The 12,665-nt window shown below is 53.5% G+C and overlaps 4 protein-coding genes across 4 annotated transcripts; 3 read left to right on the top strand and 1 right to left on the bottom strand.

The window, feature by feature from the left end:
• Positions 1-44: 44 nt before the first annotated feature.
• BDY24DRAFT_442212 (uncharacterized protein) lies at positions 45-1,534 on the top strand. The gene is made up of 4 exons (XM_076644670.1): positions 45-213; positions 321-617; positions 725-1,094; positions 1,174-1,534. The coding sequence occupies exons 1-4, from the start codon at positions 193-195 to the stop codon at positions 1,380-1,382; spliced, it is 897 nt and encodes a 298-aa protein (XP_076495838.1). The 5' UTR covers positions 45-192; the 3' UTR covers positions 1,383-1,534.
• An 89-nt stretch (positions 1,535-1,623) lies between these two features.
• On the bottom strand, positions 1,624-2,881 carry BDY24DRAFT_392310 (DsbA family oxidoreductase). The gene is made up of 6 exons (XM_076640886.1): positions 2,783-2,881; positions 2,426-2,663; positions 2,236-2,347; positions 2,076-2,165; positions 1,841-1,993; positions 1,624-1,718 (listed from the first exon to the last, which is right to left on the bottom strand). Exons 1-6 carry the CDS (start codon positions 2,832-2,834, stop codon positions 1,680-1,682), a joined length of 684 nt encoding a protein of 227 aa, XP_076495837.1. The 5' UTR covers positions 2,835-2,881; the 3' UTR covers positions 1,624-1,679.
• Positions 2,882-5,413: 2,532 nt separating this feature from the next.
• BDY24DRAFT_442210 (zinc-binding alcohol dehydrogenase family protein) lies at positions 5,414-8,003 on the top strand (the record flags this gene model as incomplete). The annotated part of the gene is made up of 13 exons (XM_076644669.1): positions 5,414-5,646; positions 5,761-5,850; positions 5,955-5,979; positions 6,091-6,203; positions 6,299-6,332; positions 6,438-6,583; positions 6,687-6,765; positions 6,883-6,992; positions 7,102-7,182; positions 7,302-7,429; positions 7,574-7,628; positions 7,728-7,874; positions 7,953-8,003. The coding sequence occupies exons 1-13, from the start codon at positions 5,587-5,589 to the stop codon at positions 8,001-8,003; spliced, it is 1,119 nt and encodes a 372-aa protein (XP_076495836.1). The 5' UTR covers positions 5,414-5,586.
• A 1,201-nt stretch (positions 8,004-9,204) lies between these two features.
• Positions 9,205-12,202, top strand: BDY24DRAFT_341603 (inorganic phosphate transporter; the record flags this gene model as incomplete). Its single annotated transcript, XM_076637451.1, has 16 exons — positions 9,205-9,284; positions 9,367-9,452; positions 9,537-9,653; positions 9,741-9,808; positions 9,894-10,000; positions 10,084-10,144; positions 10,221-10,325; positions 10,411-10,493; positions 10,568-10,626; positions 10,706-10,873; positions 10,951-11,169; positions 11,259-11,330; positions 11,419-11,544; positions 11,614-11,699; positions 11,805-12,006; positions 12,081-12,202. The coding sequence occupies 16 exons, from the start codon at positions 9,205-9,207 to the stop codon at positions 12,200-12,202; spliced, it is 1,761 nt and encodes a 586-aa protein (XP_076495835.1).
• Between the last annotated feature and the right edge of the window lie 463 nt (positions 12,203-12,665).

Here is a 12,665-nt window from a genome sequence, read left to right as displayed (position 1 = left end):
ACTTTCGAGACCTCTTTGGTACAGTTTGACGCCAAAGTTGGGATGGCGCGACCCAGCCGTGTCGACGGTGCTTTGACGACGTCGACGAGTCGCGACATTGAGCGTCAACGCTGAACGAGAATTCTTCTTCCTCTGACTCTTCTTGTTTCCCCCAACAACCAACATCCCACTCTCTATCTCCTCGAACGGCTTATGCCTGTCTCCCCAACTTCTGTGAGTTGGAGTATCCCTCTTTTTCGCCCAGTCATGTTCGGATTGTCGACCGAACGAATCTGACTCCCCAACTCCCTCTTCGTCCACCTTCCCTTTCTTCAAAACAGTCATCATCTACATCTTTGACGTCTTTGTCTCCAACCATATCATTCACTTCCATCTCCCTTCGCAAACTCGTCCTCAAGAAGCACCACCCCTCGTCCGAAATGTCGACTTTTCCTCCTCAGACGTCGTCGTCCTACCTTTCCTCAGCCCAGTTCCAACAAGTCCGAATCGTCTATCGACCAGCAGCACCTTCCCTCGGTCCTCTTTCTGGGCCTCACTCTGACTGGCGAACAGAGACGCCGGAAGGAGAGCAATGGAGAGGAAGAAGCGGGATGAAGAAGCAGTTGCAGTTCGACTTGGTGAGCCCTCTTTCCTTGTCTCCCCTTTTCGTCATTTCAGAGGTTCTTGCGCGTCCAAACTCCCAATCTGACTCCCTTTTAACATTTTCTCCGTTCTCTTCTCGTAGCCTACTCCCTCAACTCCCGTACCCATCCCAACTCAGTCGACCTCCATCTCCTCCTTCCGGCACGTTCATCCAAGCGATCGCTCCTCGTCTCGGCACGCCTCGACCTCTTCCTCCTCACCATCTTCTCACACCTCCTACTATCAACTCTCTCATCACCCAATCCAAGTCCGAGTCGAACCCGCTCGCTCTTCTTCAACCTCTCCCCCTGCGTCGGAGTCGGCCAGCAGCGGTTTCTACGACGAGGACGACGACTCCGCTTCGACGAGCTCGGCCTTCTCTTTCATCGAAGGAGAAGGGATGGATGGGCTGCACGATGTGATTGTTAGGAGGGACTCGGAGGATTCCCAGAGCAGGGAGATTGGAGCATTTGGTTCGTCGTCGTTGCCTCTTCCCCTTCTCCTCCTTCAAAAGCAACTTACTGACCTTGCATTTTCTCCCGTCTCTTACAGAACGTCAGCTACACTTCGCTCGCAAGCCTTCCCTCGTCTCAGATCAATACCAAGCCTTCTCCCTCCCCGATTTCGACCTCTCCTCCTCCTACGACCACGGCGACGCCGCCCTCCCCTTCAGTTCTCGACGTGAACAGTTCAAGCGAAGGAGGAGTGAAGCTCAGGGTGTCGGGTTCTGGCGATCGAGATTCCTAGCTAGCTCTCTCTAACGAGGCTTCCCTTTCACTCGACCCTGCTTCTCTCACGTAGTTTTTTCTCGCCTCGCTGTCTCTTTGCTTATGACCTGAACGAACCACTCCTCCCGGCTTTAACATATTTAAACTAGACGCATTATACTCCTTTGAATCTCATGACCTCGAACTCTTCTCACGCTTGTCGACGAGCCGCGGTTTTTCACGAACAGCGTAGCGTCGCGTCGGCTCTTTTGAACGGGAGATAGAGGAAAGCGAACGGGAGTTGCATTGATCAACGGCTCAATGAGACCAATGCTTAAACATGCATAGAAACTACATAGGAGACTCTCCTCTGGAGACCTTTCCGAAGATCTGTGAAAGGGAAAAGAGCTGGGCAGTCAGTGGCGAGTCGCAGAACGCGTCGACAGCTCTCGTTTCTCGATCTCTTGATCTCAAGTCGACGAGGATGCTGAAAGGGTTGATTCGAAACTTACCTCGGCGTACTTCTCGACTTCCTGAGCTCCTGAGATCCCAAACTCCAGGTTCAGTACGACGAAGGGCACTCGTTGGATGCCTATTTGTTTGGCGTGAGCACAGGCTTTCTCCACCTCGGGGACCATGAGCTCCGAGGAGAGGAAAGTTTTGGCCTACAATGAGATCGAGATTGAGACGATGATCAGTTCGAGGACGTGGGAAGAGGGGAAAAGAAAGTAAAACGCGTCGACTCACTGCTTCGACCGATTCGAAGAGTCCGACTGCGACACCTGATTCTCCGAGGAAGTCAAAGTCACCTACGTCTCTCTCTTCCTCGAAGTATCCCTTGACGAATAGTTTAGGGAGCCAGTCAGCTCAATTTTTCTCGAGGTGAGATGGGGAAGCGACGACCAACCTGAAACAACAACTTCATCAACGGAACCTGCATCTTCTCTCCTCCCTCCTGATACGCAAAGGTCAGAAGTCTCTGCGCATTCTTAGTCTGAGATATCTCTCCTCCGTACGAACTGCGAGCATCGGAACCGAGGGAGAGGATCAGCCTCGATTCGATCTTTGTGCTCCTCTCGGTCAACGACGCGACTCACAACGCGATCCCAGCAGGTTTACCCCGCTCTACCATAGCTGCCTCCATACTTGCGAACTGCTCCACTCCATACTGATTTTGGAACCTTTTACGCTTGTTAACAGGCTCCGTTGAGAGGTTCTCCTCGAGGAGGAAAGGATGGTACTGAAGAGCAAAGTCGAGCGTCGGATCGTTGGCTTTGCAGAGGTCTATGGCTGTTTTGATGTTCTTGGAACCGATGTAGCAGAACGGGCAGATGGCTGAGGTTCCAAACCAGTGGGGAGGAAAAGGAATCAGGTGGAGGAAAAATCAGTTGGGGGAAGATGGTTTGGCGATGAGAGAGAGATTCGAGCCTCGACGGGGAATCGATTCGACGAACCGTCTGTCGTGATGTCGAGCTTGATCGTTCGAGTGATTAGTGATGGTGACATGGCGGAAATTGACGGTGAGGTTGTGTTGTAGATGGTGGTTGGGGGAGAGAAGCCCCCGAGAGGAAGGGAAGAGAAGCTCATCAAAGAAACCCGTCACCCCGTTTGGCGAGATCTTCCAGCGAATGTAAAAACTCTCGCCTTCGGCTGTGGAACGACAGAGACTTCGATTCTGGACCGAACGATGAGATGTAGCACTTTGAGCCGAAGGAAGACTGTTTCTAGACTTTGCAGGAAAGAGAGAGCAAGAGATACGAAGCAGATAAAGACGCGACGTTGCGACGCGTTCTTTCGCTTCCCCACTCACACCACCGCCCTCGGAATGATCTCGTGCAAGCGGGAAGAACGTTTTTGCTGTATTCAAACTTATTGGGATCGTTCGCTTCTCTCTCGCGGTTTTCAAACGAGGAGAAAGGAGAGGAGGAAACGCGCGTTGTCTTGCGTCAATGAGCTCTCACCTCTTCCCCAAACCACCCCTCCTTGCGCTTCGATGGAAGTCGAAAAGTGATAGATCGAAGCTCGAATGTATCACTCAAAGCCCAGTATAAGACCTCAAAACGAAATCAAACAGAAACAAAGGCCCAAAAGAGACGAAAGCTTGAAGAAGAAAACGAAACGAAACGAAGAAACCCAGCCTCAACGCCCTACCCTTCCCCTCCTCGAGTAAAACAGCGATTTCATGCTTTGACTCAAATGACTCTCGGAAGTTCCTGGGTGGGAAGTTTGGCTGTTGAAGAAAGAGGAACGAAGGAAAGAGGCGTCGAGAGGACGCGTCCGAGTTTTGGTTTGGTCGGACTGCCCATCGAACGAGGCTCGAAGCCGAGTCTCCTGTAGAAGAAATAGGGGTTCAGTTCTAGTACGAAGAAGGTGCACTTCAAAGAAGTTGAGCGCATGGAAGGACACGAGCAAGAAACGAGACTCACAAACGCCTTTTCCTTCAAGAACCACACACCTCGACATCTTGTTCGCTCGACGCGACGAACAGCGTTCTAACCAGGCAACGGTCCGATCGAGAAGGAAAGAGGGAGTGAACCCCCGTAGAGATTCCTTGTTCGGAAGGCAGGGCTGAGGTCCGCGAAGGAGGGAAGGCGAGGCCTTGATGAAGAAGAAACGGGAGGTGAGCTTTGAACTCTCTCTCATCAGCTTGGGGATACAGCACGAGTTGCGGAAGCTCGGTCAGACCGAGAGGTTATTATGTAGAACCAAGAATTCGGATTAGCGTTGGGGCGAAGAGCAAAATCACTGCGTATTAGAAAGGAGCAACCCAAAGGGGGAGAGCGAGGAGGAAGAGATCACGACGAACGCATCCCTCCCTTCCCTCCTTCCGTTCTTAAACTAAAGCTGAAAACTGGGGAGGACACTTCTACTCACTCATAAGCCCTCTGACTAGCTATCCTGAAGGATCTCGGTGCTTGAGACTACTTGGAACGAGCTCCCTTCTTCCTCGAAGGAGACGAGGCGTCGGAAACGAGCTCATCTCGTTGTCTGCTCCTTCTCCTCCTTCCCCTCATGCTTCTCCAGCACCCTCCCTGCTGTGCTGATCGAAGATTGAAGACTACAGGTAGATCGTTGGATGTCGTCCTGGGTCCTCATTGATTCCTGCCGCTGATCCCTCCTCGTCCGCTCTCGGACAGGGATGTCGAGCTCGAGTTGGGTTCGAAAGGAGCTGAGAGAACGACGCTGCCTTCTTCTCCCGTTGAGTAGAACCGGCCGCTCGGAGGATTGGGGAGGAGAGGAAATCGAGGGCATCGATGGACGGGCGTGCGAGGTCGTGAGTCGAAGGGAGGGAGGTAGTAGGAGGGCTGAACGAGTTGAAGGGAAGAGGAGGGTGAAGGAGGAGGAAGGAAGGCCTCGTGGATGCGTGGTTTTGCTTTGAGGTGGAAATCCGAGGTGAAAGAGATGCTTTCTTCGAAGAGGTGGAGAGCAGAAGAATCAATCCTTAAAGGACTAGTAGGGAAAGGGAGGGAGGGTCGAGTCGATTGATGGCGTTTGAGCTCACCATCGAAAGCTCTCGCTTCCTCCTTTGTTTTCGTTAGTTCCCTCCCGACGACCATCCAAATCAAGGAGAGCAAAATTCACGACATCCCTAGATTCTTTCTCTCTTTCTCTCTCTCTATCTCTCGCAGAGACTCGGAATCCAAAGCAGGATCCCCTCGCCCTCCCCCTTCCGCCGAAGCTGAAGCTCACAGAAACCTCCTTCCTCGAGCTGTCTCCCTTCCCTCTCTCTCTCTTCCCCCAGCCCTTCTCTCTCTTCAATCTCGAGCCGACCTCCTCATCAACTCTCATCGGAAAGCTCATCTTGCCCAACAAGGACCCTCAAACGGACGCGCTCTCGTTGATTTCTATTCGTTTCTCCGCCCGGATCCAAGCGGTCCAAACTTCCCTTCTTGCTCGTCTTCTACGGCTCTCGTTCATCTCGGAGCATTGATTCGGATCTCAGCTGATAGAATGTACGTAAACCTTGCCCTGTCTCGTTTACTCTCCCTCCTCGAGGCCTGAATCTCTAGTTCCTGACACCCAGCTCCTCTTTCGCTTCTCCCCTCCCTCCGCCCATTCTTCGATTCCTCCTTCCCCTCGAGCAGATGACCATCTCGAACAGCAGAGCTCTCCGCCAACGTGACTCTCTAAAAGCTCACCTGACCCTTTTCGATTTACCTTTTAGAGCAGACGTTTCGCTCGTTCCCTCCCTCCTCCCAAACACCCACCTTCCCCTTCCCACTCACCCTCACCCAACTCCTCAAAACAACCCTTCAAGATGATGAACATCCCTCAGAAGATGCACGCTCTCGCTACCACCACCGATGGAAAGAACATCGTGAGTTTCCCAATCGCTTCTTCGCCTTCATTGATTCGACGAGCAGGAGGAGGAGCGACGAGAGACCATTCAGTTCTGACCCCTCCTCCCCTTCTTTTCCTCCTGCCTCCACAGAACGAAGGATCCCCCATCCAGGATGTGGTAAAGATCAGAGAAGAGAACATCCCCGAGGTTCGAGACTACGAGACTCTCGTCGAGGTTCGAGTGAGTCGTTCTTTCTCCCTCTAGCCCCGTCTCCTTTTTCCTTCTTCTTCTCTTCACTGGAACATAAGTTGACTCCTCTTCCTCGTACCCTTCTTTTTTTAAAGTACATCGCAGTTGGACCTGCAGATGGTGAGCCTTCTTCCTTCTTTCGGCGCTCCCTCGTTCCTTTTCTGTCTCTCTTCCGCTCCCGCGACTTCACAAAACTGACTCTTCTCTTCCCTCCCTTCTGCTTTCTCACAGTCACCTGCCTTCGAATCCAAAACCGAGACACTACTCCCGGCTTCGACCTCAGCGGAATTGTCGTCAAGGACAAGTCTGGAAGGTTTAAGGAGGGAGATCGAGTCTTCGGGATGGTGAGCTCGTCTTTCTTTTCTCCTCCTCCTCTCTCTTTGCTTCCTTCCTTCCTTCGAACCGATCGAACTCACCGAGGTCCTTTCGTCTCTATCAGGTCTACGGAGGTCTCGGAAGCACCCTCAAGGACGGTTCGTCTTCGTTCTCTTCCTTCGTTGATTGTCGACGCGTCGAGCTGACCTTCTCCCTCTTCTCCCTCTCTCTTCCCTCCCTCCCCTCTCCTCCCCCTCTTCCAGACAAGCTCCGAAAGCAGTACCAGGACAACGGTTCCTTCGCTACCTACGCCGTCGTTCACTCGGACATGCTCGCTCGATGCCCCGACAAAAAGAACTGCCTCGTCGAGTGCGCCGCTCTCCCCTTCTGCACTCTCACCGCTTACCAGGTGAGTCTTCCTCTTCCTCTTCTTCGAACTTTGCTTCACTTCGGTCGAAGAACTCTTTCGCTAACCTCGCTTCCTCTTCGCTTCCTTTCCCTTCCTCTCGCAGGCCTTCGACTTGAAGAACTGGCCTTCTCAGGCGAAGAGTCACGAATCGATCCTCATCTGTGGAGGAAGCACCTTGATCGGTGAGCATTTCTTTTCTCGCATTCCCACTTTGAGAGTGATCCTCGAACGACACCATGCTGACTCCCTCGATCTTTCCCTTTTCTCTCTCCCTCTTCCTCCGTCGGTTTCCTTCGCAGGACTCTCTGCCATCCAGATCGCCCATCGAATGGGGTACAAGGTCCTCACCACCACCTCCGAGAACAACTTCCAGCTCTGCAAGGACTACGGTGCTGATCAGTGCTACAACGTGAGTCTCTCTCGCTCGCTTCCCTCTCTCCTTCCGACTCGACGCGTCGTCTTTCTCGGAACCGACGCTGACTCTCTTCCTTCTCCTTCCCTTCATCCTCCAACTTCAGTTCAAGGACCAAGACGTCGATCGACAGATCCAAGAGCACACTCAGAACGCTTTGAACTTCGCCATCGACGCCGTCGGACAGGTGAGTTTTCAGCTCGACGTCTCTCTCCTTCCTTCTCTCTCTCTCCCTCGATTCAACTCGAGATCGAAGACTTCGTTCGCTGATCCTCCTCTTTTTTTTCCTTCTCTATACCTACTCAGGGAAACTCTCTCACCGTCGCCTACAAGTCCATGGGAGCCAAAGGAGGTCAGATCTCGACCGTCATCCCTCGAGATCAGAAGGAGGAGTCGCAGGCGTCCGGGCGAAACGACATCACCGTTCGAATGAAGTGAGTCTGACTTCCTACTAGTTTCTTTGTTCTTTCCCCTTCTACTTCGACTCGTCCCTTCATCTTCGAATCTCCTCGCTCACCTCTTCCCTTTCCTCTCCCTCCTCCTTCAAACTTCACCTTCTTCGTTCCTTCCTCCTTCAGGCTTCCGACCACCCTCTGGGGACACGAAGCTCAATGGGACGGAGTCGACTTCAAGGTAGGTCCTCTTTCCCTCCACGTTCCTCCTCCCTCTCTCTTCCCCTTCGCCGACGCGTCGTGCTGACCCTCTTCCTTCCTCTTTCCTCGTCTTCCTCAGCCCTCCCACAACGAGCACGACAACACCAAAGCCTTCTTCAAGGACTTCCAAAAGTGGATTCAGGAGGACAAGTGCAAGTGCCTCCCCACTCGACTTCAAAAGGAGCACGGTCTCGACGGGGTTCTTCGAGCGATGGAGGAGGTTCGAGTGAGTTTGGTTTCCCCTTTTTTCTTCTCGAAGAGAGAGAGATCTGACCTCGGTTCGTTTCCGCTTCGTTCTTCGCAGAGGAACCCTACCCCTGGAGCTCGAATGGTCGTCTGCGTTAAGGATCACTAGGCGAGAGAAGGAGTCTTCGCTTTGCTCGATCGATCCCAAACGTCCATGCCTCTTCGTTCTCTAGCGTCTCTCTTTTGATGTGTGTTTGATTTGACGATCTTTTCACGAACGAATGCTTTGTCGCGAAACATAGAGAGAAAGAGGTGGAGATGAGGTGAAAGAAGAGAGGTGGGCTTCGAGAGAAGTCGACTTCGGCCGTCCTTCGCTTTCTGTTTCCTCCCCTTCTCGTCTTTGAAGCTGGGTTTTCGGTGCCTTGACTCGCCCTTCTCTAAAAAGTCTCTCTTCGTACCCTTTTCTGATCTGCGATGAGTTCTCTGCGAAAGAAAGGGAACGTTGATCTCCGCTCGACTTCACGCGACGCGCCTCCCTTTCCCATCCCCTTTCTCTCTCCTTCTTTTGAAGCAGATGGAGAAGGGACGACCTTCTCCCTCTAGTTTTAGACGGCAGGCGGATTCGGCTCGAATACTTTCTGTTCGAACGAAGAACAGGCTGCAGGAGAGAGAACGAGTCGCAGCTTGATCGCGTCCGTGCGTGCGTCGTCGCGTTTTCGCCCTTCTCTCGATGAAAACCTGCAAACATGCGAAGAGAAACTCGAGTCCTCGAAAAACCTTCGTTTGCTATACTTCAGTGCTCCTTCTTTTCTTCGTCTCTCCCCTCCCACGTTCCTTCCTCCTTTTCTCTCGCATCTCCCAAGAGAACCAAAGTTCGCCGCGCAGCGCTGCTCGATCGGCCTCCAAAAACGGACGAAGCTCACACGAGCGTCCCTTCCTTCGCTTCTTCTCTCCCTTCTCCAACGCAAAGATCTGTCTTAACTTATCCGCCCATGGATTCTACTTGGGGCAGAGTCCGTCCTTCGACTCCTCCGCCTTGTTTCAACTTTTGTTCCCAGCCCCTCCTGCTCCAGCACGTTCCTTACCACCTTTTGGTGCTGAATTCGCTGCCTCTGAAGGGGAGGCCTCCAACCACTCCCTTGGCAGCTCCCCTTGTTCTGCCTTCGACACCCCACCCCACCACTCCGACCAAATCAGTTCCTGGCGAACGTTCGTCCTTCTCAGCCAAGATCCGACTCAAAAGTTTTTCGAAGAGGGAAGCTGCTCGTGTGAGCGGAGGTCTTGCGACCCCTTTCTCGCTCCCAACGCCCACCTCGCCCTTCTCTTCCCTCCTTCCTTTTCTTCCTTTCCTTTCCTTCCTTTCTTCAGCCATGTCGACGATTCTTCACCAGTGGGACTACCTGTTCGCCTTCGGAACCATCGCTTGTGCCTTGGACGCTTTCAACATCGGGTGAGCATCAAGATCCAGAAGGAGATTGCGAGGCGCCGCCGTTTTCTGACTTTTTTCCTTCTCCTCCCTCCCCTTTCTTCAGAGCCAACGATGTCGCCAACTCCTTCGCTACCTCCGTTGCCTCCAAATCTTTGACCATGAGGCAAGCCGCCCTGGCTGCAGGTCTCTGTAAGTTTTGCCTCCTCCTTCGCTTCTGTTCGATCCAACCCGACGTTCGTCGAGCTGATCCTCGTGCCTTCCTTCCTTCTTCAGGCGAGTTTTTGGGAGCTGTTCTCGTCGGAGCGAAGGTGGCTGCCACCATCAAGAACGGAATCATCTCTCTCTCGTCCTTCGAGGGAAACGCTGGTGTTCAGCTCCTTGCTTTCACCTGTGAGTCGTCGCAAAAGCTCTCCCTTGGCTGAATCTTCCCGCTCGATCTGACTCCTCCTTCTCGCTTTCTTCCCTTCTCCTTCGCAGGTGCTCTGTCGGTCTCTGCTGGATGGTTGATGTTCTGCACTAAGCACTCCTGGCCCGTCTCGACTACCGTACGTTTCTCTGCTCTCCTTCGCATTCCCGACCCGTCTTCCCTCTGACTGACGAGTCTCCCTCCTTTCTCTCTTCCCCAAACAGTACTCTATCGTCTCTGCTCTCGCTGGTGTCGGAGTGGCTGTTGCTGGTGCCGATTCCGTTCAGTGGGGATGGAACGGAGGAAAGGGTCTCGGAACAATCTTTGCTGGGTGAGTTCTTCAACTCGACGACGGTTTCTGCGACGTCGGGCGAGCTTCCTCTGACTCTCCCTTCCCTCTTCCCGCCCCTTCAGATTCATCATGGCTCCCGGAATTGCCGCTGTCTTCGGTGCTATCCTCTTCCTGTTCACCAAGGTAAGCTTCGAGTCGACTGGAGAAGGTGGTGAAGAGGCCAGACTCGAACCGACGCGTTTCTTCTTTCCCATCGCAGTATGTCGTCCTCGTCCGAAAAGACTCCATCCACATGGCCCTCTACACCTCGCCGCTCTACTTCTTCCTCGTCACTGCCGTCCTCACCATGAGCATCGTCTACAAGGTGAGTTTCTCATCGATTACGGGAGGAAACGAGATCAGGCAAACTCGAGAGCTCACTCTGCTTCCTTCTCTCTTTGCGCTCCCAGGGATCCCCTTCGCTCAACCTTGACGAGCTTCCCGAGCCTACTGTCGTTGCCGCTATCGTCGGAACCGCTGCCGTCGTCACTGCGTGAGTTCAGCTTCGAGTAAAACATCGCCTTGTAGCCCTCAAACTGACGACGTCTTCTCTTCTCTTGTTTCCAGCCTCGCCATGCTCTTCTGGCTTCCCTACGTTCACGCCAAGGTCGTCAAGAAGGACTACAGTGGGTTCTCGTCCTCCCTCGCCTCGCCTCGCATTCGCGTCGCATGTCTGACTCCGTTTCCTCCCTTTCTTCCTCTCAGCCATTCGATGGTTCCATCTCTTCTACGGCCCTATGCTCTGGAAGCGACAAGCCCCTGCCGATGCTGGACAGATTGGAGCCGCCGGCGTCTCGACTGTGCCCGACTACCGAGTCTACAACGACGACGAGGATGGAACTCACGATCCTGTCGTCTCGAGCTGTGAGTTCCGTCTCCTCTTTTCCTCCAGCAAAGCTTTCCCTCCAATCTCTCATAGACTGATCGTTATCTCTCGTTCTGTTTTCCAGCCGCTTCCGCCGAGATTCAATCCGCCGAGAACGTCAAGGAGAAGGACATCGAGGGCTCCGCCGAGTCCCACTCCCTTCCTCGAGCCGAGGTCCCTCTTGCTGCTGTCGAGACCAAGGATCCTTCGGAACTCGACCCCGAGCAGGACTGGTGGTCCAAGGACAACCTCAAGGTCATCCTTCGATACAAGATTCTCGGTGTTTTGACCCACGGAATGACTGGTGCGTCGGCCTCGTCTTTTCGATTTTTTCCTCTCCCCAAAGCTGACTTCGCCTCCCTCTTTTCTCACTTTCCTTTCTCACTTTCCCAGTCGACGTCCACTCCCTCCAGACCGAGGGTACTTCCAAAGCTGAAGTCACTCGACTCGAGGCTATGCACGCTAGTGAGTAGCTTTCGTTTTTCGACGAAGAGCCCTCTCGAACGAACAACGTCGTTGACCGCTTCCGTTCCTTCCCTTCTTTCTTCTCCAGCCGCCAAGCAGTACTCCAACGAGACCGAGCACCTCTACTCCTTCCTTCAGGTTCTCACCGCTTGCACTGCTTCCTTCGCTCACGGAGCCAACGATGTCGCCAACGCTATCGGTCCTTACTCTGCCAGTGAGTCGACGTGTCTCTCTTTTTCGGTTTGATCGACCTCGCTGACCACCTCCCTCCCTCTTCTCCTAGTCTACTCTATCTGGAGGACCGGACAGCCTCTCACTGCTACCACCGACACCCCTGTTTGGATCCTCGTGTTCGGAGCTTCTTTCCTCGTTCGTCTCCCTCCCGCTTCTTCTCGTCGCGTCGATCCATGTCCCTGCGCTTTTTCCTTCCGCTGACCGTTTCTCTTCCCTCCCTCTTTCGAACCTCTCTTACAGGTCATCGGATTCGTTCTCTACGGTTACAACATCATGCGAGTGCTCGGAAACCGACTCACCCTTCAGTCTCCCTCCCGAGGATTCTGCATGGAGCTCGGAGCCGCCATCACTGTTCTTCTCGCTTCTCAGTACGGACTCCCCGTTTCCTCTACCATGTGCATCACCGGAGCTACCCTCGGAGTCGCTCTTTGCAACGGAGATCGTGAGTCTTCATCCTCCTTCGCCTCGCAAGAGATATCGAAATCCAAACTGACGACCTTTCTCTTTTCCCCTCAGTCCGAGCGTTCAACTGGAGAGGATTGGCTTGGATCGTCACCGGATGGGTTGTTACTGTTCCCGTCGTTGGTACCATCGCTGGATGTCTTACAGCCGTGATTTTGTACGCGCCCCACTGGTAGCTTCTCGTTCTCTCGTTTCGTTCTCGATCTCCACTCTTAGATTTGTACTCTTCTATGTTATACGACTATATGCTGCCTCCGCAAAAGGCAAAGAAAGCAGAGGTTGGGCGACGACGCGTCGTTCTAATCGTTCTGCTTCAGTTTGGGCTCGGGTGAACGGCCCTTCCGCCTAAAACCAGGTCCACCGTCGAACAAAAATGCGAGAGCCTGCGAAGCAAAGGAAGTCTGAATCCACAGCTCGCGAGCCGGCTGATCTGTAACCCCTCGGGCGACGCGTCGCCCCCGAAAAGAGAAGCGAGTCACTTGGATCGCAGAGAACGGTTCCTACTTCAACCGCGAGGCTTTTGCGAGCTATTCGTCCCTGACAGGCGATTCAGAGCTCTGAGATTCGAGCTGTTGAACAAGAACAGGAACGAAGGCGAGAGAGGGACGAAGACGCTTTGATCTCTCAACGGCCCTCACC

This window comes from Mrakia frigida, assembly GCF_051309035.1.
Source record: "Mrakia frigida strain ATCC 22029 unplaced genomic scaffold BDY24scaffold_19, whole genome shotgun sequence".
Lineage (NCBI taxonomy): Eukaryota > Fungi > Basidiomycota > Tremellomycetes > Cystofilobasidiales > Mrakiaceae > Mrakia > Mrakia frigida.
This window is presented reverse-complemented; position numbering and strand designations above follow the sequence as displayed.